This window comes from Halictus rubicundus, chromosome 4 (genome assembly GCF_050948215.1).
Source record: "Halictus rubicundus isolate RS-2024b chromosome 4, iyHalRubi1_principal, whole genome shotgun sequence".
NCBI classification, from domain to species: Eukaryota; Metazoa; Arthropoda; class Insecta; order Hymenoptera; family Halictidae; genus Halictus; species Halictus rubicundus.
In genome coordinates, this window is record NC_135152.1 from 18,993,958 (window position 1) to 19,021,901 (window position 27,944).

General features: G+C 34.8%; 5 protein-coding genes and 1 long non-coding RNA gene across 13 annotated transcripts in view; 3 read left to right on the plus strand and 3 right to left on the minus strand.

Annotated features, from left to right (window-relative positions):
• Position 1: 1 nt before the first annotated feature.
• LOC143353711 (uncharacterized) lies at positions 2-1,450 on the plus strand. The gene is made up of 2 exons (XM_076787228.1): positions 2-283; positions 509-1,450. Exons 1-2 carry the CDS (start codon positions 95-97, stop codon positions 1,037-1,039), a joined length of 720 nt encoding a protein of 239 aa, XP_076643343.1. The 5' UTR covers positions 2-94; the 3' UTR covers positions 1,040-1,450.
• Positions 1,451-1,659: 209 nt separating this feature from the next.
• LOC143353712 (venom acid phosphatase Acph-1) lies at positions 1,660-5,998 on the minus strand. 8 transcript variants are annotated; one of them, XM_076787232.1, is made up of 8 exons: positions 5,539-5,822; positions 5,248-5,405; positions 4,795-4,847; positions 4,266-4,370; positions 3,919-4,184; positions 2,867-3,023; positions 2,441-2,770; positions 1,969-2,363 (listed from the first exon to the last, which is right to left on the minus strand). In XM_076787232.1, the coding sequence occupies exons 2-8, from the start codon at positions 5,261-5,263 to the stop codon at positions 2,166-2,168; spliced, it is 1,125 nt and encodes a 374-aa protein (XP_076643347.1). In that variant the 5' UTR covers positions 5,264-5,405; positions 5,539-5,822; the 3' UTR covers positions 1,969-2,165. The 8 variants fall into 8 exon arrangements, 6 of the variants coding, with proteins under 6 accessions (XP_076643347.1, XP_076643348.1, XP_076643349.1 ...); XM_076787233.1 differs by having other exon boundaries at positions 5,478-5,822; XM_076787234.1 differs by having other exon boundaries at positions 5,244-5,405; positions 5,539-5,821.
• A 1,531-nt stretch (positions 5,999-7,529) lies between these two features.
• Cpsf73 (cleavage and polyadenylation specificity factor 73) lies at positions 7,530-10,201 on the plus strand. Its single transcript, XM_076787241.1, has one exon. It carries the CDS (start codon positions 7,828-7,830, stop codon positions 9,886-9,888), a length of 2,061 nt encoding a protein of 686 aa, XP_076643356.1. The 5' UTR covers positions 7,530-7,827; the 3' UTR covers positions 9,889-10,201.
• Positions 10,202-10,271: 70 nt separating this feature from the next.
• Dnapol-theta (DNA polymerase theta) lies at positions 10,272-19,424 on the minus strand. Its single transcript, XM_076787236.1, has 21 exons — positions 18,255-19,424; positions 17,949-18,179; positions 17,620-17,873; positions 17,292-17,424; positions 17,020-17,221; positions 16,706-16,901; positions 16,425-16,594; positions 16,093-16,360; positions 15,678-16,008; positions 15,439-15,580; positions 15,116-15,359; positions 14,881-15,022; positions 12,800-14,789; positions 12,526-12,734; positions 12,227-12,428; positions 11,965-12,146; positions 11,764-11,883; positions 11,347-11,682; positions 11,013-11,277; positions 10,674-10,900; positions 10,272-10,555 (listed from the first exon to the last, which is right to left on the minus strand). Exons 1-21 carry the CDS (start codon positions 18,924-18,926, stop codon positions 10,418-10,420), a joined length of 6,654 nt encoding a protein of 2,217 aa, XP_076643351.1. The 5' UTR covers positions 18,927-19,424; the 3' UTR covers positions 10,272-10,417.
• A 2,618-nt stretch (positions 19,425-22,042) lies between these two features.
• On the minus strand, positions 22,043-22,426 carry LOC143353722 (histone H3.3 type c-like). The gene has a single exon (XM_076787250.1). The coding sequence runs from the start codon at positions 22,424-22,426 to the stop codon at positions 22,043-22,045; it is 384 nt and encodes a 127-aa protein (XP_076643365.1).
• Positions 22,427-23,465: 1,039 nt separating this feature from the next.
• Positions 23,466-27,944, plus strand: part of LOC143353725 (uncharacterized) — a 93,131-nt gene continuing 88,652 nt past the window's right edge. Inside the window, exon 1 of the long non-coding RNA XR_013082199.1 lies at positions 23,466-24,827. This is a non-coding gene — a long non-coding RNA (uncharacterized LOC143353725). The remainder of the gene's footprint in view (positions 24,828-27,944) is intronic.

The following is a 27,944-nucleotide window of genomic DNA, read 5'->3' on the forward strand; positions in this document are numbered from 1 at the left end:
ATGGATCACAACACTTGCCCGATTTACAACATAGTTCAAGGCAACGCGATCAGATCTATATTACTTTCAGCACCATTACTTTCGCGAGGAGCCCATGTGCAAAGCTTGTGCGTTGCTGCAAGATCAACCATCCGTAAATGGCTACTTAGAGCTCGTGGAGACATGGATAAAGGACACAACGAGCTTGGTTGCTTGCAGCATGAAATCCGGTCGCGTGATAGGTGTCGCTATCACCAGAATAGATAGCCACCCCGAAAAAACGGACGTTTACAACCGTGCACAAGTATGCAATCAAGCAACATTCTAACTGGCTGCATTTGAGAATTCCTTTGCAATTGTTGCAGCATGGGTCCTAATAACTCGTAAACAAATCTTCTCAAAAGGTCATGTTTTAAAAATGACATCATTTGGTTGACGTTTATGCTTTAGGACGTGGCAATATCGATTTTAATTTCTGTACAAATCGATATTTCATTGCAAGTATAACGCAAGACGTTAAATTTTTTAGATTCATGAAGGAAGCAAATTAAACAGTATCATGCACTTAATGAACACGGTAATTCAACAAACGGACCCGTACGAAAAGTTTGGACAACCCGAGTATTTCCGCATCTATCTCGTCTGTGTACATCCATCCTACCAAGAAAGAGACGTCGAAATCGCGCTGTTAGATGCATGCGTGCAAGTAGCCAAGTCTCTGAAATTTTTCGCGATTGGGGGCATCTTTACTTGCGGTGCCAGCCAAACGAAAGCTCGCAGTTTCGGTTTCACCCTTTTCTCCGAAATACGTTACAATCGGTGGATTGTCGATGACCGTGTAGTTTTTAATGATCCAGGCAGGGGTAACTACTCGGCAGCTTTTATGGGTATGTTAATAACGGTCGAAGATGAACAGTCGCAACTGTCGCAAGATGACACAGTAGTTTCCCTCGGAAAGGAAACCTCTGTTAAAAGTATGTCTGCGATGACTGCTCGCATGGACGGAAGTGTCAGTTCGCATCGTGGGACGTTGAAATCCGTGGAAAGTAAACATCTATAAGAACGATTTATATGTACAATGCTGTCTCTATATATGTCGCCAAGCCTGGATGATACGCGTCGCGGAATTATCCCTACTACCGCGGGGTATACCCCGTGAGGGGCCGCGAAACTCGAGAGGCCTCGGACGTTGTGGCATGTAAACACAACACATAACACGCTGAGGAGTGTAAACAGATACATGACGCTGGAAAGTTCCGTATTGTTGACATATATCGAGAATTCACTATATACGTATGTATCAACGATATTATCAAATGTGTAATGGAAACACCAGTTCGTAAACAATGTTATAATCAATGAAAAATGATTGGTAGATATACGTTCTTACATTGATTTTTTCATTGATGATTTCGAATGTTAACATTGTTTCTGAGGTCTAAAGAAACAATTTTCTAATAAATAAAAGTATCACTTAAACCCATTAAGTCCACGATTAATAGAATTAGTCGATAAAATCTGTTTTGTTAAATATTTCAACAATCTATTATGCTAGATACAAAATTTCATTTTTTGTAAAAAAAAATGTTTAAATAAAAGTTGTTTGGTATAAAGAGACGCAACATACGGTGCAAATTATTTCTTCATAGATCGAGTAGTGGGGAAAATTTTAAAGACAAGTTAATTTTGTTTCATAGAGTTATATATATATATTTTTATCATAGTATATACAATAAAATTCGTTGAGAAAAATTCAGAAATCTCTGCATGAAGTCATTTACTATGTTCTCTGTTTATTTTAACGGACGGACGAATTTTTTAACCATTAACAAGTTGAAAACAAAGCCGAAATGACAACATTTTACACTCTTCTTTCTTATACTTCCATGAACAATCACCTCACAAATATGTATATCCTGTGTATCAAAAATAAATATTTTGTTACTTAAAATGCGTATATTTTTGGAATATAATTAAAAAAGGAAATGCTTTCTACCATTAACTTGCATATACCTTTATTATTTATACATTCGATAACTTATTTCTTCTGTTATCTTATAATCAGTTTCTACTTACCATTATTATGCAAAATATTTTCTATTCTTTGATATTGAAGATAAATTAAAGTATTTAGATATGTTATTGTACTATTAATTTAATTAATGAAATTAGTTTAATTAAATGCTTCAATCAACATTCGTGTTTTCTTCATATAATTTATGTAACTCTTCTTTCGAAATGTGATCCCATATATGATACATTTCTTCGTCTGATGGTACAGCGTCATTTACAAATTGTTTATATTTCTCAAACGAACAAACCTCGTCACAGTTATTGAATTTGTAAATTGTCAATTTTTCCGTAATTCCGCTCCAAAGAAGCATCTAAAAATAAATGTACGTTACACGATCCTTAATTACGAACTACATACATTGAATCGATAATATTATAAATGAATTACCCTAACAAACGGCTTGCCAGCTTCGTTGCTTAGCTTTTCAAGTATAATCGCAGTTCCATAATTTGGCAGCTCTGGTTCCGTGAAATTGTGAGCTCGCACGAATCCTGCGATATTCGTCTCGTGTCCACTGTACAGATAGATTTTACGAGGTCTTGCACGTTCCTCGTTCAGTTTAACGTTATCAATAAATTTCTTGATAAGTGGGCCTCCATTTAACCTTCTCATTTGTGCCGTGTACGAGCGAATCTCGTATTCAAGTTTTACAATGCTTTGCATCTTTGTATACACTTCATTAGTAACCCACTCCGGGAGTATAAGATTCATACTTTTCTGTAAAATTAATTCGTGCGTAATTCAAGTGAAAACGTGAAGAGTACAATATAATAATCATCTCCGTTTATACCTGAAGAAGATAGTTGACAATACCTGTGCTGTTAGTAGATTATAAATTTCGTACGCTTGTTTCGTGTTAGTTATGTTTGCACCAGTTTTTTCACATAGAAACTTAAAGAAATCTTTGTATTTCGAAACTTTTTCCAGAACTTCTTCCGATTCCCGCACGTTTTGTAATGCTTCTGAATACCTGTGAAAAAACACACATCAATTTAAATCTACAATGAATCCAAAAAGTATTTGAACACTAAATTTTTCATTCTGATTTTTTCTTCATTGATATAAGCAGAGTCGCCAGATCAAGACTTGTTCCCCCACTCTAATTTCCCCTTCTACCAGGCTATTCTCCCACGCTTCCTCCGCGGACCGGTCACGTGACGCGTTCCGTCTCTGTTGCGCATACTCCGGTACTGGCAGAGAAAGGGTAACTGTTTCCCCTCAATCCGAGCTCCCTCCCCTGATCTGGCGACACTGAATATAAGGTACACCGTGAAGGCTATATCATGCACAAATATCCTAGCAAAAAAAAAATGGCGGTCTGCGAAAGTAGAGGCGTTGGGTTTTAAATTTATTACTCTACTGTTTTACGTAACGAAATGATCATTCCAAATCACAATTTCAATGATCAGCTCAAATATTGAGAATTTCTCAAGAATCGGAAATTTAGTGTTCAAATATTTTGGATCCACTATACGTTACAAGAGGGTACACTTGATTATCGGTTGTTAGAGCTCGCCTTCATGATTTTGTTTTTTTTTTTTTTTGGGAGGGGATCAAAACAAGAAATGTCATCCAATAGCGAAAAAAATGGCGGTCTGCGAAAGTAGAGGCGTTGGGTTTTAAATTTATTACTGTACTGTTTTACGTAACGAAATGATCATTCCAAATCACAATTTCAATGATCAGCTCAAATATTGAGAATTTCTCAAGAATCGGAAATTTAGTGTTCAAATATTTTGGATCCACTATACGTTACAAGAGGGTACACTTGATTATCGGTTGTTAGAGCTCGCCTTCATGATTTTGTTTTTTTTGGGGGGGGGGGGGTGTTCAAAACAAGAAATGTCATCCAATAAAACGCTTACACTGGAGAGAAATCTGGTTTCATCAGATGATCCACTCTCTCTGGAATATACTGTATTGGTATAGGCATCCATGGCAATCTATCGTTCCATGTTTGATTCGAATTTGGAGGATAAAGCGCAGCTAAAACCAACTGTAAAGACATCTTTGTTCTATCTAAACCCGTACTCTGAGCGTACACGTCACTGGGATGATAAACATCTCCTAAGAATTTGTCATAGCGTTCTCTTAACATTTGCCCGATTCGATATTCCGTCATTTTTCCTTTCTGAAAAGGACCCATTAATTATAATTTCGCTAAATTAGTGTTGAAACATTCATCCCTTATTTACGCATTTACAACAATTACATTTATCAATTGTCCGAGCCCCCATGGTTCGTACGTCGACGCATCATACGGATCGTTCGGCCACATTTCTTTTTCGCGCGGTGTTCGTTCTCCATGTCTTAATAACTGGTAAAAAATGATGAATTTTATAAAACAAATTGTAAATCGATGTTATCCATTACACATATTATACACTAAAGTGATGAATAGTTAGCGGATTTTTATGCAAAATAAAATATTAATTTCACGTTACAATATCTACATATATAGACATTCATTTCTGTTGTTAATAATTTGAACGGATTGGAAATAGGGTAAATAATTTTACTATTTTCTATTTTATCTACTAAATTCAAAATAGTGATGAAATAAGTTTGAAGCGACGTGCCAAAGAATGACGAAACATTCAAGGGTACTGGTGAAAACACAGTGTTCAACGAGCGTGAGATATTTTAACAATTAGAATTAAGTATTGATTTTCAACATATGCAAATAACGGAATGTCTAAACAAAATAATTGATTCAAAATGGAGTCCGAGCTTGTACTCACCACCTGTAGTAGCTCTATCCTAAGTTCCGCTTTCGCTGAATGTTGAAATAGACCTAATACACAGGCGAATAATGTTAAAACTAAATTCAAACGAGTCATACTCTCGAAAAAAAGATGTGACTAGAATGAAAGACTTTAAGATTATGTCTGGGACGGTTCGCCGCGCGATTGTAATCGTACATACATACACGCTACTGTAAGAGGTACAAGATAATGACTCTTCATTCTGATTGAACGATACTTTAGAACTCGCGCCATGTTCATGCCACTTACCACTTCCACAATTAACAGTATCGTTACTTTCACTATATCAAAATTTCCGACCGCAACATTGTGAATAAAATTAAAGCAACAGTTTTGAAATTAAAAATATTATTAATGCGAAACAGTAAGTGCATGTGATTGTATATATATATTATAAAGACTATTTTAAGATAACTTTAAAATACCTACGAATAAATGTGTTCATTGAAATTCTGTTCCCGACATTACTCTTCGTAACAATTGCTAAATTCAAATAAATTCGCGCGTTATCTACGTTGCGTCACTGTACGTTTAATTTAACATTGTATGCGTATGTATACGTATTCGCTCGATGGCAGCAGCACCACCTAGAATATATATTCGAACGACAGAAAGATAATTATATAATCAAATACAGATGCGTGATAACCAAACGTTACCGTGGAATCAAAGGGAAACGTTTTCTTGGTATTCCCTGAAATACACTTATACTTTACGTACTCATATCGGTTGTGACCTTTATTATCATAGGTAGATGCACATTAGTATTCCCTCGTACACAAAATACTGTTCAAATTACTCAACAATCTTTGCAGAATCACGTCGTCACGAGCAATAATCCACTATTGAACTAATACTATCCATGATCTGCAAATGTACACGACGCTACGTAATCGACACATGAATAAAACAAATATATAAATGTTCGCGCGGAAGATTGGAACCAATTGTTCAAACACGACGCGAGGGAATTCTATGTATACTGCTCTGAACATATTGCAGGAACTATACGGCATTATGTAATGATAATTGATCGTTTTATAACCTATTTCATAAACAAAAATAACGTTACGCTTGTGGTAAATAATATTAGTTATTGCATTTACCGTTTTCTTTCCATTGGAACAGAAGTTGCTCGCATTACGTAACAAATAACAAGATTAGTATATCCGTTAATGGTGACATTAGTTGTCATGATAGCTAACATCAATATAATTTATTATCGAACCATGATTTGGCACAAACAAAAAACTTTGACATACTTTTTTACATTTATATATAGAATGCTGTCTAATATATAGCATAGTATAGAGTATAGAGTATCGCATATAATAATACTATTAATGTTTATTTACTAGTGTACCTTCAAATTCAATTGTATTCTTACATAAAAAACAATCTTTTACTTCTTTCCAATAATTATCTCTAATATAATAGTATTTTGTAAGTCTTCGACATTACACGCGATATTCAAAATATTGATTACATATCAATATTCTGAATACTAATATCTTGATTTTTCAAAGTATATATGGTAAAAAATGTATAATGTACTAAATAAAAGTTTTTCTACAATATAATATGTATATGTAGTTTCATTTTAGCGCCATTCTTTTAAGTTTGAATGAGTTCGTTTCTTTACTGTAGCCCCCTTCTGACGCCGCCGCGAATTACTGTAGTTGAAATTTTAAATGTCGTGTCCGAATGGTGCCTTCGTTTTTCCACATTATGAATAAATGTAAAAGCGAGTAGAATCTTTTCAAAATTAGTCCGTATTTAATCTATTATTATTATATATAGCGTATCAGTGAATGATGTCAACATTCCAAAGCTGTAAACTGCTGCTGCTTCGAAAATGCAGGAAAAGAAGGTTCGTAAATTTTCTTCAAAACTGCTTTGTATTTCGTATTCTTAAATTTGTAGTAATTTTTGGTACATGTCACACATTCTTCCAAGAATCTGTACGTATTACATAAAATAAGAAAATTTGATTCCAATAATTCTTCACATTACGTTAGTCTCACACTTCAAATCAATGTGCTATATGTCCTACATATGTTGACCCTGTATGTTGATTATTAAATCTGTATATCATTTTATATTGTTTTTTTTTTCTATTGCTGCTTGAATCTTTAAATTTAATTGTATTTGCAATCAAATACGTCAACAAAATGTGTAGACAGCTAATATTTTTACTAGTGTATAGTAATTGAGACATTTCTAATCAACGATATTTGTATTAACAACATATTTGTGCTAGTATGAGGTAATTTTTTTATTTAATTAATTGTTGCTGGAAATGTATATAATTCAGTTGTACGAAAAATTTACAAACAATCAATTATCGCTTCTGATCTCGGAATAGAAAGTTAAGATTAAATAATTAAAAATATGAAGTATTTTTTTATTGTTGACTCCAATACATGTACAATTTTTACGATTTATTGTAGATATGATATTTTGACACATATTTTTTATATTAGAACGTGTTATGTATGACATAAATGTACGCAAATACATATTGAATATCAAAATATGTCATCCATTTGATATGAAAGATATTTATGCATGAGCACCTACTATTATGTATCATAAAACAGAACCATGAGAAGATATTGAGGGCTGTGTTGTTATGTAGTACTTTCTATATGTGTATAATAGCGGAGGTTATGTTCGAAGTTGTGTTTACTTGTTGTAAACGAGACTATTAATGTGACACTCTCTTATTTACACAACGTGGAAAGCAAAAGATTACATTTATTCAGTTAATACGTTCTTATTACAAGTGTCTTTTATATGCACCAATTCATATATTATATCTAACAAACGTTCAGATATGTTCGTTAAATATATATAAACAACAGGAAAGATACGTACTCCGTTGTACATAACCTTGCAAACATTTAAATGAGATTGCAAGAGTCAAAAGCATAATTCATATAATGAGATGATAATTGTAATTTTATTTTAATATAACTAATAATTGACAATAATATAAAATCTGAAAAAATGTCTGTCAAAAGAAAACCTGACACTCAGGTACCAGCAGAAGAAAGTGACTTGTTGTCAATTAGACCGCTAGGTGCAGGGCAAGAAGTAGGAAGATCATGTATTATGCTGGAATTTAAAGGAAAAAAAATTATGTTGGATTGTGGCATTCATCCTGGATTATCTGGAATGGATGCGTTACCATTCGTAGATTTAGTAGAAGCAGACGAAATTGATTTGCTATTAATTTCTCATTTTCATTTGGACCACTGCGGAGCCTTGCCATGGTTCCTGCAAAAAACGAGTTTTAAAGGACGATGCTTCATGACACATGCCACCAAAGCTATTTATCGTTGGCTGTTGTCTGATTATATTAAAGTTAGCAATATTGCTACAGAACAAATGTTATATACGGAATCTGATCTAGAAACCAGTATGGATAAAATAGAAACAATTAATTTCCACGAAGAGAAGGATGTGTTTGGAATAAAATTTTGGGCGTATAATGCTGGACATGTGTTGGGCGCTGCTATGTTTATGATAGAAATAGCAGGTGTTAAAATTTTATACACTGGAGATTTTAGTCGACAAGAAGACAGACATTTAATGGCTGCTGAAATTCCTAATATTCATCCAGATGTCTTAATTACTGAATCTACCTATGGCACGCATATACATGAAAAAAGGGAGGACCGAGAAGGAAGATTTACAAATTTAGTTCATGAAATTGTCAATAGAGGAGGAAGATGCTTAATACCTGTGTTTGCATTGGGCAGAGCACAAGAACTACTGCTTATTCTGGATGAATATTGGAGTCAACATCCTGAACTTCATGAAATTCCCATATATTATGCCTCTTCTTTAGCAAAGAAATGTATGGCGGTATACCAAACTTATGTAAACGCAATGAACGACAAAATTAGGAGACAAATAGCTATTAACAATCCTTTCGTGTTTAAACATATTTCTAATTTAAAAGGTATTGATCATTTTGAAGACATTGGGCCATGCGTAGTAATGGCTTCTCCTGGTATGATGCAAAGTGGTTTGTCAAGAGAATTATTTGAATCGTGGTGTACAGATGCAAAAAATGGAGTTATCATAGCTGGTTACTGTGTAGAAGGAACACTAGCTAAGACTATTTTATCAGAACCAGAAGAAATAACAACCATGTCTGGGCAGAAGTTACCACTGAAAATGTCTGTTGATTATATATCATTTTCTGCACACACAGACTATCAACAGACTTCGGAATTTATACGCATATTAAAACCACCGCATGTTGTGCTGGTACATGGAGAACAAAATGAAATGGGAAGATTAAAAGCTGCTTTACAAAGAGAGTACGAAGACGATCCTAATACAACAATGGAGATACATAATCCTAGAAATACTGTAGCTGTGGAATTATACTTCAGAGGAGAAAAAACAGCTAAAGTGATGGGCACATTGGCAATGGAAACTCCAAAAACAGGACAAACATTGTCCGGAGTTTTAGTGAAAAGAAATTTTAATTACCATATGTTAGCACCTAGCGATTTGTCAAAATATACAGATATGAGTATGAGTCAAGTTATTCAAAGACAAAGTGTATATTTTTCGGCATCGTTACCAGTACTGAAACACCTTTTAATACAAATCGCCGGAAATTTAGAAGTGGTAGACGATAAAAAGTTACGTGTCTTTAAAAATATTGATGTTACGATCGATGGCAAAATTGTTACTATGGAGTGGGTCGCGACACCAGTAAATGATATGTATGCAGATTCTGTGTTGACTGCAATACTTCAAGCTGAAATGATGGAGCAGCCACCAAAAGTACTACCAGCTCCTACGAAAATGGATAGAATGCATTTTAAGGAATGTTTAATAGAGATGTTACAAGAAATGTTTGGCGAAGATTCTGTCCCTAAAATTTTTAAAGGAGAGAAACTCTATGTGACGGTTGATGGAAAAAAAGCACACATAGATTTATTAAATTTAGAAGTGACTAGCAAGGAAGACGAAACTTTTCAACAAATAGTACAAACAGCAGTAACTAAATTACATCAATCATTGGCCCCACCTTGTGATACAATCTAAACAGTAGTATTTTTATAATTACTTGTAAAGCAACACGTTTGTTTATAAGTTCACTCTAACAATAATAGTACACATTGTTAAGTGATTAAGTCGTTTTATTTACTCTATAATTGATTGATATGATACAGATCACATTATTTGTGCATTTTTACAAATACAATAGTAAAATTTATATATAAAAGTATAAAAAATGCATTGGTATTTACTTATTTTTCATACAACACTTGTAAACTTTGTGTTCCATTCAATGATTTCTGCCTCCATTTGTACATACAGTTAAAATTCCATGTAATATTTATAAAATTATTCTGTTCGATTCCGTAAAATACAATAAATATACATTATTTATACAAATAAAATATGCAATTGATTATTTTAAACTATAATACTGAGTAGATAATTGTGAATATATGCAAAATACGCATAACATGATGAATACAATAAATATAACATTATAAATAGTAAATATCTGAAACATGATTAATTGGGAAAGTTATGTTTAAAAATGCGTTGATTCAAATGTAAAATATTAAAGATTGTACTCTGTAAGATCTCCCCATGCTGGACCAACTTTGAGTTTTATCGGTAATGGTACAGCAAGTTGGCATACTTGTTCCATTGACTCTTTTATTATTGTCGCAACTTGTCGTAAATCGTTTATGTTCACCTAAAACGAAAGAATTTGAGAAACTTTAGACTAAAATATGAGACAAGATTTAATGATCATTTTGTGTTTTGTTTAGTCAAAGTATTGCAAAGTTAATGCAACCTAGTTTAATGCTTACCTCGTATAGTAGTTCATCATGAATTTGTAACACCAAGTAACCACCTCTTTGCAGTAGATCCCTGCTATTACTTCTTAATTTGCGAATAAGATTAACAGTAGGCATAATAGCTGTTGAAGTTGGAAATTCAAATCGCATTCTTTCTTCAATATTTACCATTGCTTTTTTTGCAATGTCTGCAGCTGAACCTTGCACTATAGTGTTCACTGCTTGACGTTCTGCTTGTGCTATAAATAGAAATCATTCTAATTTATTAATAGATATTGAAATAATGATTACCATAAGATATAAAGTATCTTTAATTAATAATTAATGTCATTATTGAAGAAGGAACTTTACATTTTTCTGCAGGACTAGAGCTTGTTAAACCAGGAAGCATTCTTCGCCTTTCTAGAATAGTCGTTACATATCCATTTGCACGTGCCTCTTCGTGCACACGGTTTAACCATTTTGATATACCTGGGTATGCATTCATGAAAGATTCCAAAAATTCTTTGGCTTTAATTTCATCTACAGATAAATTTTCTGCAAGTGTTTTCACTCCCATACCGTAGATCATTCCATAGCATAGTTGCTTCGTATGTTGACGCATTTCATCATCGACCTGTTTAAAAACTTGTTAAAATAAATCAAGTTGATAGTGAATATAAAATCTTGTTTTTTCCCAACATACTTGGTCTTCGGATACATGGTTCCAAGTTGCTGCAATATTTTTAAAAATATCTCCCGGCTTCCTCATAATGTCGCACAATGTTACATCTTTACAAAAATGGGCCAATATTCTCAATTCAAGTTGACAGTAGTCGGCTGACAACATAATATTTCCTATAGCTGGTACGAATGCCATACGGACACTTATCACAAAGCTATTGTCCACGGAATTAAAGTCCTTTGGAATATTTTGCAAATTTGGTTCATGCATTGACACTCTACCAGTCAATGTATACGTAACACAATTGCCATGAATTCGAGAACTGGATTGAGCCAGATTTAAAATTGGATTAATAATCTGTAACACAATTTAATACTTTAAATTTTATACTATGTTTTATAGGAATAGCTGTATCTCTAAAATATTTTATATACATACTTTAGACTGGGTTGCACTTAATTTACGCCATGACATAACAAGATTGGCTAAAGGATGATCAGATTGTTCTAATACGGCTTTATTAACACTAATTTTTTTTCCATTATACAGACCTAAAACCTAAACAATTAACAATTCAACAATTATATCAAAGTATTATAAATAGATTGAACGTATTTTAAATATACAATATTAACAAACCTTTCCAACTTCCTTAGATGACAAGAAATTAAATTTTCTTCCTGATAATGCATATGATCGTTCTTCTAAAGATATTATCTCTTGATGGACAGCAGAAGATAAATCTTGTAACGATTTTAAAGATACACCCAAACCAGTTAATTCCATACACGCTAGTAGAATTACTGTTTTCATTTCAATATCTAAAATGATATTTAATATTTCGTTAGTATAAAAAAGCTTAAAAATGATTTTAATAACAATAAACTATGGTGACAATTACCTTTAAATGTATACAATAACGTTAGACTTATTTGTTCCAATTTATCCAGAAGAACATCTAATATATGCCATGTAAGTACAGTTTCTGCAGATGCTCTAAATTCTCCAGGTATTGAGCTATTAATATTTAATCCGGGTCCTGTATCAAAACAAGCATCTACTCGTTTTACTATAAAACATCCTTGTGGAAAGTATTCTTTTACCTATTTACGATATAAACATTTTTCAATATGTATATACTGTACCCATTATAAAAGATAATATTCAAAATTAGTTCTAATGCACGTTCATATATTTTACCATTTCACTGAAATTTTTTTCATAAACACTGCTATCGTGCATCCAACTTGCTACTTTTGGGTCCAAAAATTTGCAATTTGCAATAATACCGCAACATTCGTACAAGATTTTAAATGTGTCCTTAGTTGCAAAACATTTTACATACAAATTTGTATTATTAAGTATATCTTTTAATAGCTTCATTTGCTCCTTGCCTGGAACCTTTGAATCTGAAAAATGATTATTTCAATGATTCTGTAGAAAGAAAAATTGGTACATATATAACTTTACATACCCTGCTCGTTACCAAAAGAAATATAATATGCAATATTACTCTCCCAAGAAATAGCAGCACCACACACTTTTCTATTTGCATGAACATAATTTTCTATCTTTTTAGATCTTTTTTTTCTGTCGGTAGTGGTTGAGTTGATAATTTTAGAGCCAATAGTATATGCACCGTTGTTATACAATTCACAATTTAAAGCCAAAGCAATGTATCTTTTTTGCATTACTTCGCGTTTGAATAAATTAAATGTTCCCCTATCACTTCCAACTTTTATAATATTTAATGTATTCCAATGAATTCTCTCATTCATATTACTTACATCTTTAGATTCGGGACATGTTTCAACAATTTTTTCTACTCTTTTGATATTAATTTTAGATTTTATTGGAGTATCCTCATCTGAATTTGAAATTACACTATCTATGCTACAATCTTTATGAATTAACACATTGTGCGCTAGTATTTCCTTCAATGATGGTTTAATATTATATTTCTCAATTTCTATTGCATTTGAAACAGGAGTAGAGTATTTTGTGATATTGCTCAGTAGAGGATTGGAAATTTTTTGTGTGTTTGCCTTTTTCTTTTTTTCGGAATCCAATTTACTTCTTATTTTAATACTTGTAGTAGGTGTGTGCATATTTTGAGATGCGGCTATGATATCGTCTGAATCTGATTTGTTTGAGTCTACCGATAATTTCCGGGTTTTGCTAAACAGAATGACTTTTGTAACAGGTGATTTTTCAACATTATCTTTAAGTTTACGCTTCAGTGACGCCTTCTTCAAATTATAAGAAGTGTCTGAACATTTCTCATTATATTTTTTTTTCATTTCTGACGTAGAATTTATACTAGCACATTCTTTAATGTGCTGTATATTTGTATTTTCTATGTTTCTTATATTACACTTGATTGATTTATCCGCTATATTCTTTTCATTAATTTTATTCAACTTTTCTGTTAATTTATTTGATTCGTTCCACGAATCATCTTTCCATGAAATTGTATTCGGTTTTGTTTGTGAAACTATAAAATTCGTTGAATTTTTGTTTACGTTAATAAGATTTGCGTCCTGTTCAATTGGTGTTTCTGTACATATGTTTTTAGAAGTTTGTAAATTTGTTTCTCTTTTATCCTCTGTTATTGGTTTGGATTCGGACAGTTTAGAGTCTTCAAATTCTGAAAAATGTAAAGAATCAATGATGTTTTGTTCGAGAACGTTACAAATTTGCGTATCAAGATTTAAACTATCATCAAATAGACTAGGACTTCCTGAAACTCTTTGTTTAATGTTATCTTCGAAACTGGATGTTCGTATAATGTTATTCATATTTATCTCATCCGAGATTTTTAGTCTTCTTGATGGTACATTACTTGAATTTGGTAAACTTTGTATGTTTATTGAATGATTAATATTACTATTTTGAGTTTTATTTTGTTTAGATCCCTTAAAACTGATCAAAGATTCGCTATCCCTTTTTCTTTCAGGATCACATGCAATTTTCGGACTACTGTCTTCAAAAAAATCAAAGGAAAGTTTTCCATTCGGTGATTCTGAAAAATCTGGAATTTCTAATTGCAATAACTGATCGGTAAGTTTTATGTCATCATTGTATGTTTCCTGAACTAAATTGGTCTCCACATTACATTCAATATCTTTAACATTTTCTGTTACATGTGGATTCATTTTAGACTTTGAATCTTCATTCAACTTATTACTTAACAATTCTTTACACTGATTAACAGAATCAGTATGTTTGGTAATGGACGAATTCAACTTCTGCAGATTTTTTTCTTCAAATTTACTGTTTGCTTGAACTTTAATTTCTGAGTCATTACATGTAGTAATGTCGATATTTGTAGTTTGTAGATTTATATGTTTATCGTTTTGAAATGTACTTTGTTGTACACATGAATTAGTTGCATTGTGAGATTGATTTGTGATAATGGACGGTTCGTTTTGTTTCCATGACATATCATGCAGTCCTAGTTCGTTCTGTAATTAAATAAAAAGATTATGGATTGGATTATGCATTGTTAAATAATTTAGAAGCAGTTAACTAATATTAATAACAATAATTATATACCTGAACTAGTAATCTAGCTTCATGCACTAACATTACTGCAGCTTCATGTGGTGTCAAACCATCTTTTCCCGTTACAAATACAGTCCTCATTTTATTTCGTTTTACTGCTTCCGATTCATGCTCTCCGTCTTGTTCTTTTTCACTAATATATAATTTCGGTGAATGAATAATATTTAAAAATGTCAAAGGACAATTGTGATTATTAATATATGATGTATCATTATTTGAACCATACCTTTCAAAGGGCAGAGCTTTGTAAAGTGCACGTTCAACATCCAGCTCATTAGCAACGGCTAAGTCTGCTACACTTGTAATTCCTTGTTTGTAAAGACTTCTAGCACGAAGTCCATTCAACATTGGAAGCCGTAACAAGTCTAGCAATTCTCTGCATACACCAAATTGTAAACGTGTTTGAAATTGGGAGACCAATAATTCCATGCAGTCCCAACTTAGTTGTTTGCAAAATTGTGTGACCATTCCTAGACAGAGATTCAAAGTGTGACATTACTCGTATCCTTAAAATTTGCTTGCAACGAATTAAGGATCCGGAAAAATTACCAGCAAAAGTAGCAGCCGATTGTTGTAAGCTTTGAAGAACTCCTCGACAACAACCGTATTTCTTACAAACTACGTTAAGAGGAACTTCGCGTACTAAATCGTGTAAAGCTAACGCAGTGTAGAATCGTTTGTGTATACTAAGCTGAAAATAGAATGTAAGAGTATGTTGTAAGTCCAAGAGAAAGAACCAATTTTTAACAATTCAATGATTTTATAGTATTAGTTAATGGATAATTTACTGATTTCCCTGGTCGTACGATGCCTTTAATAGCTGATGTTAGAAAACGTTCTTCTACGCCAACAAGTTGTCCAACTCTTCGTTCACTTTCTGAAAGCATTTTCCACAATTCCAAGAAAGTCATCCAATCGATTCTTCCAATTTGATTTCCAGAACTGAGAGGTGTAACTAAATACACCACGTGCAATTCCGTATCCAGAACGAAACACCGTCTTGCTTTTTGTAGCTCTTCAAGTAAAAACAATCCATCTTTAGGCGGTATTGACGCAGCCAAACATGCTTTCCCGAAAGCAGTAGCCACCCATCTATGTTCTTCTTCAGTTTTTTGTAATCTAGTAGATGGTACAATTTTCATATAAAATATAAACATTTTAGTTACTGCGAATATTTACAGTAATAGAGATTAAAATACCTACAATAAGAATTCATTATCTATTAAAAATTGAATTGCCTCGTTTGAAGGATTTTTTGTGTTATGTTCATTGCACAAATGTATTAAAGTACATTTAATGTAGAGTTCAAGATCTAATGGAGTATATACAACTTCACTAGCTATAGCTTCTAAAAGAGCTCGAATTAAAGGTCCTGCGTCTTCAAGACACGACACAATTGGTTCCAAAGCAGCCGATAATAGTGATTCAGCTGCCTTTCGTTCATTTGGTTTACACACGAGTATGCTTTCTCCTATATAGCAGAATGATAAAATTAAATAGTACACTCTTACATCGTCAAATGTAATGCAACTTACCGGCTGTATCTTTCCCCATTCTGCCTGCTCTACCTATCATTTGTTTATAGGTAAGACTATCCAGTAATCTACCACCAAACATTGGAGATCTAACAATTACTCTTCGAGCTGGTAAATTTACACCACTACTTAAGGTAGACGTTGCTACAAGGACTCTTAAAGATCCTGATCTGAAATGATCAATAATAGATTACTGTGATTAGATTCTTGTGATGTCCATTGAGGAGTGACAGAAATGTGTCCGATTTCACGTGGAATGACTAAATAGGTGAAATACTTACCTGAAAGATCCTTCTATGATATCACGCTCATCCATAGTAAGTCCAGCATGATGAAAAGCAATTCCAAAAGACACTGTGTGTTTCAGTACATTATCCAAACCTGTTGGGCTACGCTTTAATTGCTCTAATGTTTCAGAGATTAATGTAGAATCTAATTGGTGCCTTAGAATTGCACCGAGTGGTGTATCTTCACGACCTAAAAAATAGAATGTATATTAGTTTTTAAATAATGCTTTCTATAAATTAATAGACATAGTACTATCATTAACTGTTGATACAATTCAAAGTACGAATCACAAAATTATTAAACAAACCTAATTTGAAAAATGCAGCTGCTATTTGCTCAGCTAACTTTTCACACCAATTTTTGGTTGAACAAAAGATCAGCACGCTGTGACCATCTGATATTGTTTCAATGCATAAGTGAAGAATATCATCTGTGTCCGTAGTAAGTTCTGGCATTGGCGTTAAAGTTCTAATAAGGCACAATTTATTATCATAAATGTTTTTATCAATCTGAAAAGTTAAAATATTTTCGTTAATTTTAACTTACGTAAACTGTTTGTTTGCTTTTATTACAAAGTACCTTGCACTGTTCATTTAAAGGTATGGGTCTAAAGTCTGTCTTATACAGTTCTGCATCTAACCACTCTGCTAAAAGTGATAAATTTGGAAGTGTGGCAGACATACCAATCAATTGTATATTAACATTTTCATCTCTGTAACAGAATAAAACAAGAATATATACCAACAACAATTTATTATTATCATCACGTGTTTATAATATAATTGTTTCTTTATTCTGCAAGTATCAGTTAGCATAATCAGCTAGAGGCTTAATCCGGTACTGGCAAGAATGATATGCTTATTAATTATATGCAATTAGTAAAAGAGAATATATTAATTTTAATTACCTAAGAGTCATATATTTTAATTTAGTTAGAAGTAATTCCAAAAGGTATCCTCGATTCGGGTCTCCAACAAGGTGTAATTCATCAATTACTACGGCTCCTAAATTTATTAATTCATTTTCTTCCATTAAACGATTTACTAAAGAATTTGCTTTTTCAATTGTTGCAATTGCAATTTGAGTAGCTGCAAATCCTCCAGGAGGAGCTACACCTCCCATAAATCCCTCAACTCTAATACCACTGTCAGACAATAGATCCTATCAAATTCAATTTGCGAATTAGAAGTGCACAAGACTTTAAATTGAAGCATTCAGATAAAAACAAGATCTTACTTGAAAGTAGTACATTTTTTCTCGGACAACAGATACAAAGGGCAAAATAAAAATGACTTTCTTTCTTCTTTCTAGAACAGTTTTTATCATGAGAATCTCTGCTACTAATGTTTTTCCTGCAGATGTTGGAGCAGAATATACAAGATTACGTTTCTCTTCCATAATTTTATGATTCGTTAAACATTCCAATTGCCACTTGAACATTTCTTTTACCCCTCGCACTTCATATTTCTAGAAAATACAATTATTTCTTTGTTACATTACAAGTCATAATTTAGATGCTTTTTTAAATAAAGTATATATTACCTGAAGAATATTTGGAGGTAGTCCCCAAGATGCTAATTTGCATCGATCTTGAGTACCAATAGTAGAACTGATAGAAGGATTTATTTCTGTTGATTTTTCAATGCCACTTTTTATAACATCACTTTCTGACAATTTTGAGTTTGTTGCATTTTCTGTTACATTGTATGCAACGTCATATTTTCTGTTATTGTCATTATTATGTGTGACTGCTAATATAGGCTTATCAGATTGTTTTAATAATAGATTTGTTGTATTCGCATTCAGCGAAGCTTCACATTTTGTGTAATTAATATTGATATTTTCTTTCTTTATTGTACATAAGTTATTTTTCTTTTCTAAGGAAGTAGTACTTTTGATCTTCAGCTTATTCGATGCACCAATTGTGCTACTAGTTTTTGAAATTTTGATTACATCTTGTTGAAATTTATTGAGACTTGAATTATCTTGACTAATCTTCGAATCAATTAAAGCGTTCAATATATTATTTTGTTTAGAATTAATTGCTACAACATCATCTGGTTTATTTATTTCTTTAGAAAGAAACGTATTGTCTTTGAAATATTTTTCCATATTGCTTTCATTATAAACAATATTCATATTTTTAACTTCAGCTTGAACACAGGCTTGTAAAGTATCATCCCCAAAGGATGGCATTTTATTAAGTGAATGCATATTGTTTATTTTAATCTATTTGAACAGCATTATAGAATGATAATATGTTAAATAAATTACAATCGATTTATGTAATTCATTGTTCATTTGATTAAGCTTCACTTTTTTATAAATTGATCATATGTGCACATTTTAAAATACAATAAATATTTCATAGAATTTTTGATCTTTATTCATTTTATTTAAATAATTTTGTAAATTCTACACTTGTAAACAAAGTAACAAAAATCATGTTTTCAATACAAAGTAAATCATTATATAAAAACAATTTTATTTATATACAATTATTGGAGTAGACATCACAAGTTTCACATTTTGTAGGTTAACTTGATCTTTTGTATACAATTTACGTAATGTAAAACTGAGAATGCGGAGACAAGTACGTGTTCATTTATATCATAATTGTTCCTCTTTGTAGATTCAGAAATATTTATTTAAAACTAAAACATTATGAACGAAGCAAAGTTTGAAACGCGTCCATAGACGCATTCAACAGCTGGTATTAAATAGTAGCGTCACTGAGCGTCGCTGTCATAGTTATTTTGGCAAAAAGTAAAATTATCATCGATTGCGATGATAATTAGATTCATGTAAGTTGACATATATGTATTGATTGTATTTCTAAATAATGTTATAAATCATTACAATTACATTTTAAAGCGTGTTCTAATTTTAAAGGAAATAAAGCCCATTTAAAGAAAATGGATTTTATTGAAAAAATCATTTTTTTATATTGATTACTAAATGGTTTTTAATTGTAACTACAAACCAAACCATAGTTCTGTTTTTTCTCCTGGAATCGTCGCAACTTTATTATTTCCGTGAATTTAAGCATACAATTTTGGGAAAGTATTTTTAAAGTTCCATCTGCCCCTAAAAGACAGCCCCTTTAATTGTGAGAAGAAAATTCAGGTCTAAAAAGACTCGACGACGACCATCAGCGCAACTTTTTCTTTGCGACAGTTCTACAAGCGTAAAAAAAGAGGAGTTGTAAAAAAATTTAAAAAGTAGATTAGATTAAAGCAGATACGATGGTTGTGCGAGATCAGTGATTCTCAAGGGAGTTTGAAGGCGTGAGAAATACACAGGGTGTTAAAAAAGGAGCTCTATGGCTCGAAGAATACCCAGGAGAAAAAAGGTTTTAGATGCGTAAGGGGTGTCACCTAAGACGCAGCTTACCTAAGATGCAACTTAAGACGTTGGAGAACTAAAAAGCTAGAAAGAACTTTAAATTTTCCCGAATTTTCCTTCATTCATAAATGAGTATAAAAGACCGTCGAAAGAATGTTCCTTTCGCTGTCAAAAGACTGCAGGACGCTACGTTTCAATCTACTCTTTTCAGGGCTACCATATTTGCTCAGCCCTAGAACACTCTAGATTCAATATTTTACAAAAAAAAAAAAAAAGTAAAAAACATTTTACAAATCGTTTCATTTTACTTCACATAAATTGCAATATTATGCATTGGTAAAAGAATAATTGGTATATTCTGAAATATGATACACGAAAATGACACAAACGAAGTATGAAAATTTACATATATATCAAAATAAAATGTGATGAGAAATATTTACATGTTCTGTCTATTACTAACATATAATTATTTCTTTTAAATATAATTATTGTAAATTATTCAAATCAATTTTATAGACTTCTAAGGCAGTGATACACAAGCAATGGAATACACTTGTCAAGAAGTGTTATAAATGCGAAAGGTTAGGAACTGGCAGACTAACAGTAGAAACGTTTACACGACGCCAGGTTGGAAGCTTGAGCAGCTAGTTAGGGGTTACTGTAGCATAAAAAGTCATCCCGTCATTCTAGTCAAGACTTTCCATTAAAATAAATTGTTTTGACACTCGTCTAACACGAGTAAGACATTTTCTGCAACAGATGAAAAATAATATTTACTATCGAAAGACCTGATCTTCGTTGCTGAAAAATGCTCATAGATGATCACGATAAGGGAATCGTTTCCAGGCGACTTTAATTTCACAGTCGAGTAGAAGTATCAAATTATGGATCCGGGCGCCTGTGGAACGAGGTTGATCAGTCGCGCATTTATCAAAATTAACATTTACGATTCGATCCTGTATATCTTAAACGGTTTATTCCTCTCGTCTTCTGCATAACCGAGTCCTTCGCCAATTCCTTGATACGCTCCGTGCCCATGGGAGAGTAACAGACAGGCAATCATGAAATAGACGCTCGATCAACTTATAACTGCCACTCGTTTATATTTAATAAGCAGAAAGCGGGCCTGGTAATAGGTGTAATCACATCAGGTGTAATGTCAAGAAATATTTTTCTGTCATTGCTTATCAGGAGTGCGAGCACTGGCTCCTTCTCTTTTCATGCTTATGAAACCGCGAACAAAAAGACACATTAGAAATTAATACGTACGTATCGAATCGATGATTGAAACGTGGATGTTGGTCAAAGAGTATGCGCAGGGAAAAATGTTATTTGTCAGTCAATTTTGTTTCACATTCGACGAGCCTTTCAGATAAGAAAACAAAGATAATTTTTTTTTCAATTAGAGCTATATACAATGCGATAAAACTCCATTATTTATTTAAAGAAGTACTCCGAATTTGTATTTCGAACATTACTCGAAAGCGAAAAGAACTTTTGGGGCAAAGTAATGGTTGAACAGTAATCGACAAAGGCATCAAATTTTTATGAACTTGTTGAACCGTACAATATCGATATGCTTTAAGTTACATCAATGCGTAAAGAGTAATACAGTGAATTCTCGATATATGTCAACAACACGGGTCTCGCCAGCGTCATGTATCATCCAGAAGACATACCCGAGCCGTGTTATGTTTACACTCCTCGGCGTCCGAGGCCTCACGAGCTTCGCGGCCCCTCACGGGGTATACCCCGCGGTACTGGGGATAATTCCACGACGTTTATCATTCAGATCTTGGCGACATATATAGAGAAATCACTGTAACACATTCGATTACTAAGTATAGAAATCATAGTTTAATAGCGGGATAAATTCTTTCGTGTTTCTAGTATCAAACTAGAAGGAGACATTTGAAATTCAGTTGCATTGAGATATGTTACATTTCTTTTATAAATTAAAAAGTGAGCAATTCGACTATACATCATTTATTCGCGACGTCACCTCTTCCTCTGATTCTTCTTAGTATCCACACGTCTGAAAACTGAAGAGTGACACGCTTAGCATGCATCGACACCAGCGTACAGTCTTCAAAGAATTGCACTAGGTATGCTTCAGTTGCCTCCTGCAGTGCTTCCAGTGCAAGTACTTGTATCCTCAAATCAGCGAGGTTAGGGAATAGTTCGTAAATAATCTCTCGCACAACTCGTCGGAAGACAGCTTTCGGTATCAGCAAATGCACCGATCTTCGTAAATAGCGGATCTCTTTCAGAACGTGTCTTCTTCTTGTTAAAACATTCGTCCTGGACCTTTCGCGAGGTGCACGTGAACTGGCAATTGATCTCGGTCCAGATTTACGTCTTACCATTTTCCTTATTCGAATGAAATTTATTATACGACGCGACAGTCAAATTAAATGCAACACGTGTTAAGTTATGCACGATTTCTCACAGCGGCTCATTTCAATCGACTGTTAAACATTCTTCTGTCTACAGTTTGTTCCACAAACCCTGTACTCAAACTTCCGAGATACACTCTCGCTGAAACATACGTAATTCAAATACAAAGCGGTCCAATCATTTTGATCACCTTGAATATCTCTATTATTTCTAATCGAAAAGATTACACGAGTTATACATTGTTTGCTCGATATATGTCCAAAACACGGATCTAGCCACGGACATATATCGGCCAGGAGATACTATTCTTCGATCCACCAGATCTTACACTCCCCGGCACACGAGGTATACCCCGCTGCAGTGGGGGACATTTCTGGGACTTTTATCGGCTAGGCATTAAGGATATATTTTTGTAGAATATGTTTTGAAAGACATTTTGTTGATTATTGCCATGATTTGGGCCCTTCCGCTGATCGAAAACAAGAAAATGAAGAAGAAATGAAAAATCTCGATTACTTACAAAATGGTGACATTGTGAACTGATGGAGACCGCGTGAAATGAAAGACTCGATAGGGCATTTCTTAGAGCCGTATCCGACAAACGAATGAGGAACGAACGAATGAATTATTTGACACGATTCGTGAAGGAACAAATAACGAATAAAATTGTATTCATGATTCGAATAATGCCGAGCTCTGACTGTGGTACGTGCCGTCAGGTGTCAGTGAGTTTCGCGATGCGCGCACGCGGTCATACGCAACCATACTAATTCGATGTCCAAAGACATCGCTGAAGTCCGTTTGGTGTCGAGCAGAAGTGTGAACGGAGCCTAACCGTTGGAGCAATCGCGTCGGACAAGCGGGCGGAGAAGCGAACAGACAGACAGACAGACAGACAGACAGACAGAAGCTGGAGCACCTGTCTGTCCCTCCACTCTTCTGCACGGTAAAAGAGGGGCCCCGGCACTGGATACCCCGTGCCGTGGTTCAGTATCTCGTGCACGCTCACGCTGATAAGACCTTATTCTAATCACCCGTCACTTGGCGTCGATAGTCGTGCGCGAACATTTTGCGCGATCTCACACGCTCCGTCTGTCGCAATTCCTTCTTTCTTCCTTCGTTCGCGTAGCGTATTGCACGCATCCAGCTAACCGTCTCTTTCTTTTCCACCTTTCTCCCTTTCTCTCCGTTTCTCTCTGGCGTGCTTCGAACTGACGCGCGCGGTTGGTGGCACTTCCACGCTGCCGCGCGCCGCCCGTGTTGATCCGATCCGATCCGATCCGATCCGATCCGATCCAGGGAATTCCTTCGATCATCCGGATCCCCCGATCGAGCACGCCACCATCGTCCCTGTCTCGTTTCTTGCTTCTCCGTGTACGTATACGCAATTACCTCGACCGTTTACAGCCACAAATTGTTCCATAATCGGCCGCATATCGTTCGATACGTGCTGATGGAACACGTGGGGTGACTAGGAAAACTGCATCGATCTTGCGTGCTTCCCTATCGATCGCCATATCGGGAGCTGCGGATATCCGCGACTCAGCATCCCACTTGAATTGCATCTTCTTCTTATTATTAATCGACCGTGATTAGTTCTATCGGTACCAATTCTTTCGGCTGTTCACGATCGATTGCTTCTTCGACGGGCTAGTGAGCGTCGATCGCGCGGGAGATCGACCACGTGTTCGCACTCGCGTGATATACAAGGATCTATCGTCTACCGGAGGGACAATCGACCGGTCCCGTTGATTGCTTCCTCGGGATATCGCGGGAACGGTAACGTCGATAAACGTTGACACGAACGAATTAGGCGACCTACCGGACGGACGATTTTTTTCCCCTCGATCCGTCGGGACCGTCCGGATAGAGTTCACGTGTTCCACGGGACCTGGCCTCCCAGTCCGTGGAAAGAATTCCGGTGTTACGTAACGGTGGAAAAGAATGAACCGTGTGGCGGGCCGAGTGACGGTTTTTCGTGAACTCGATAAACACCACGTGTCGAGCGCGGCTGACATTGAGGACGAGGGCTCGTCTCTTTCTCGATGATTCCCGGCCCGATATCTAGTTCGGTGTTTCTCGGATCGTGAACGGGAAGTGCGCCCTATTCGGTGAAAGCCGGACCATCGCCGAGTGTTTCTGTGCAATCGTGAAACTGCGGAACCACGCGCGTGACATCTATCACCCGCGACAGGTGTACCGTAAAATTCGCTCGTTCGGTTTTTCTACCACGTGGAAACCGACACGACTTCTCGACCCGCGAGTGCGGCTTTCGTAGGAAACCTTGTGGTATCGGCCCGCAGCAAATCCCGTTAAGCTTCCCCGTCGAGTGGTGCTTGTTGGATTAAAGGGAGCTTCGACATGAAATCGGTAAGAGCCACGAGATCTCTGTCGTGTACGCTTCATCGTTTACATCGACATTTGACCCCCCCCCCCCCCCTCCCGACAACAATTGAACAAATCAAAGGTTTATCATTGTAATTATTAGAGTGCGGATTTTACGCATGTACTATCGAAACGAACAGGTCGAATACGAAACTAAAAAGACATTAGACAAATTTTGATTACTGGATGATTAAAGACCTTGTACGAGTTTCTGCACGATATGTAACGCATTTTAATCAATTTAATTAATAGGAAACAATAAATAAGGTCGTTTCGGGTTGTTTCAGAAATGAAGAAGTTGAACGCTATTTTCCGAAACATACTCAGCAAAAAATTCATGTATCGAAATGGGACACTACTACCGCACAAGTTCGTGTATATCGTTGTAAACTGACATTATTTACCCGCTCTCATTAATTATGAATACCCAGTTCATACTTTTAAGTGAACGAGCACGTGATGCTTCTGAAGAAGGTTTCTTTTCAGGAAGAACCATTTGCAAATTGTTTGCTCAGAGTCGGCATTCTTTACGAACTCTGAAATCTGGTTGGAGATGATCATAAGTTTATGACTTTTCCCGCTTGAAAATTGACACGATTTGCTGTTAAAAGGAATTAGTTGAAACAAGGAGCAGATCTTGATACCGTACGTTGTTCTGTATGATCCTCCTGTCGTAACTGCATTTAATAATACAGATTACTGTCATATTGGGTCCTTTATAAGACATTAAACGCGTATACTTCAGAAAATATTAACAAGCATATCAGCATGCCCGAGACCAAAGTGGTTTATTTATTTCGCCTTGGCACACTTTTCCGTTCTTACCAGTAAATAAGCATGCACTGCGATTGCAAGGTACCATGCATATATCTCTATGTTTTAAGGAACGCGTGTTTTTTAAGCAACCGAATATTTCTCTCTTTAATTTATTTTGAATGTCACGCATTCGGTCCGGAGTAACGCCAGCACACGCTTATAGTGCGTGAAATCATCAAGCTGTTAACGCTAACCGTATCATAACCGGAGTCACATTTTCTATTTTGTAATTATTGCAAAGGTGCTTCCATTAGAAAATTTCTTCATTCAAGCACATGTTGTTGTTACGGGAAATCTAAATAATTTCAGTCCTGTCATTTCATGTGCTCGTAATTCATTTTTGAATTACGTTAGATGGTACTGCAATTTATGTTTATATAAAATTGATAAAGGCTACCAAACTAATACCCACCAAAAATTATACAAAACAACGTGTTGAACTGAAAAATCTGTTTTAATCTTTTCGTGTCTTACAAAACTTAACGCTTAGTTCGCTCAATGATTTTTAAATTTAGGCAAATAATTGTGGACACTATGAGCTAGTAAAAAAGTCTACGAGTTCGAAGGGACTCGGTACAGAGAAAAAACGTTCAGAAAAATTGCAAATTTGTCACGTTCTCGTGTCGTAAAGGCAACCTTAGATCTCAATTTGGAGGTAGATACGACTTCTAGATATAGACCTGTGTACCTTGCCACTATCCGCCTTGATAGTGTTCGCTGAGAATAATCTAAATACAGTTGTGTTTGATCTTATTATCGCCGTGGAGATTGCAGGTTGTATGGAAAGCGTTAAAGAGCTAATTGAAAATGTAGATGTTGGAGACCGATAATTTCTTTCGATTCATCAGATTGCGTCGTCGCGTCGGCCACTTATCTCAAATGGATCGATCATTTCAGTGATTTTCAAGGAGCAGTAGGATTAACTCGCACACTTCCACCATGATCTTGGCCGGAATCTCTCGTGAAGAGTGAAAAAATCACTTCCGGCTAATTTCTGCGATACGAAAAAATAGTTTGCAAAATAACTTGACTACAAATTTCCTTTCGTAGCACATCGAAATAACGTCGAAGTAAAATCGAAATAAATGGAATGAAAACATAGCATATAGTTTTTGGATCCACTGAACCGCGTAGTTTTTCACTCGATATCTTGATGCTAAACGAAATTTCGCTTGTATTCAACAAAGTATTTGCAAGAGGCGAGGATGGTAATCGCGCCTCAGGAATTTTTGATTGCGATCAGCGTGGGAGGAAGCCATTCTTTGTGGCCACTACTAATTACTCGGTAATTACCCGGCGCAAGAATACATGCGTTAAGTGCATAAATGGACTGCCAATTTTTTTTTTTGGACAATGATGAACTTTAGATCAAGGGGTTTAATGAACACGCAAGGACACTTCCGTTAGGCCGACAGACTTCCTTGTGAAAGTTAATTGTTCCGCCGTAGAATGTGTTGTAACGAGTAATGAGTTATTGTTCTATGTTACACCGTGCGTGTAACCGAAGTTGTTTATCTTCTGCCTTTTTACAACCACTAAATTATGTTGACGGATGAATTTGAATTGCTTCTGATACGAGCTACATCAACTTTAGAGCACACCTATTTTCCATTGTTTGGTCTGAAAAAATTCGAACGCCAACCATAATTTATTTTATCGTTCACCATGACATATTAGTAACAATTAAATACCATCGTCATGGTTGTCGTTGGAACCTTATCGCGTTAGCTACCTACTAATTACTGCGAACGTAGTCAGAGTTTTGTAAATGGTTTTTTAACCAGTCCTTTAATGTACTTTAAATGATTTTCATGGCTCGCTTTCTTCTAGTAAGCGCCCGCTTCGAGATAATACACGTCACATGAAATATTGCATTTAATGTCGTGACTTATTGCTTTTTAATAACAATAATTTACAAGGGTCTTTAGTGTAAAGTAATGTACGACCGTCTCAGAACTATGAAATCATTGAACACGTTTGCTACATCGTTAGGCATCATCACTGTAACAGCATTCATACTTCATGGTTAATGGTTTCCCTGTTTATAATGTAGCATAAATCCGTAGGAGTGAACAACTTGAGGTCACATTATAGAACTATTACACCACACATGTTTCGGAAGACTTGTTGGTTGTAGAAAATTTTATTCTGGCGCATAATAAGCGAGTACTTTTTACATAAGAATTTTATTGTTTACATATTGCTGGCTAGGCGATTTCCGGTTTTAATTTAATTTTTCTTGTTAAGAATAGATTCGAAAAAATAGACATATTTAAACATTGTTTG

Coding starts and splice junctions, on each gene's coding strand:
- LOC143353711 (XM_076787228.1), top strand. CDS start 95: ATGTGCAAAGCTTGTGCGTTGCTGCAAGATCAACCATCCGTAAATGGC. Junction 284..508: donor ACGTTTACAACCGTGCACAA/GTATGCAATCAA, acceptor TAAATTTTTTAG/ATTCATGAAGGAAGCAAATT.
- LOC143353712 (XM_076787229.1), bottom strand. CDS start 4,893: ATGACTCGTTTGAATTTAGTTTTAACATTATTCGCCTGTGTATTAGGT. Junction 4,185..4,265: donor GGCTCGGACAATTGATAAAT/GTAATTGTTGTA, acceptor GGTCCTTTTCAG/AAAGGAAAAATGACGGAATA. Junction 2,771..2,866: donor ATAATCTACTAACAGCACAG/GTATTGTCAACT, acceptor TTAATTTTACAG/AAAAGTATGAATCTTATACT.
- Cpsf73 (XM_076787241.1), top strand. CDS start 7,828: ATGTCTGTCAAAAGAAAACCTGACACTCAGGTACCAGCAGAAGAAAGT.
- Dnapol-theta (XM_076787236.1), bottom strand. CDS start 18,926: ATGCATTCACTTAATAAAATGCCATCCTTTGGGGATGATACTTTACAA. Junction 18,180..18,254: donor TACCTCCAAATATTCTTCAG/GTAATATATACT, acceptor TGTATTTTCTAG/AAATATGAAGTGCGAGGGGT. Junction 17,874..17,948: donor AAAAAATGTACTACTTTCAA/GTAAGATCTTGT, acceptor TGAATTTGATAG/GATCTATTGTCTGACAGTGG.
- LOC143353722 (XM_076787250.1), bottom strand. CDS start 22,426: ATGGTAAGACGTAAATCTGGACCGAGATCAATTGCCAGTTCACGTGCA.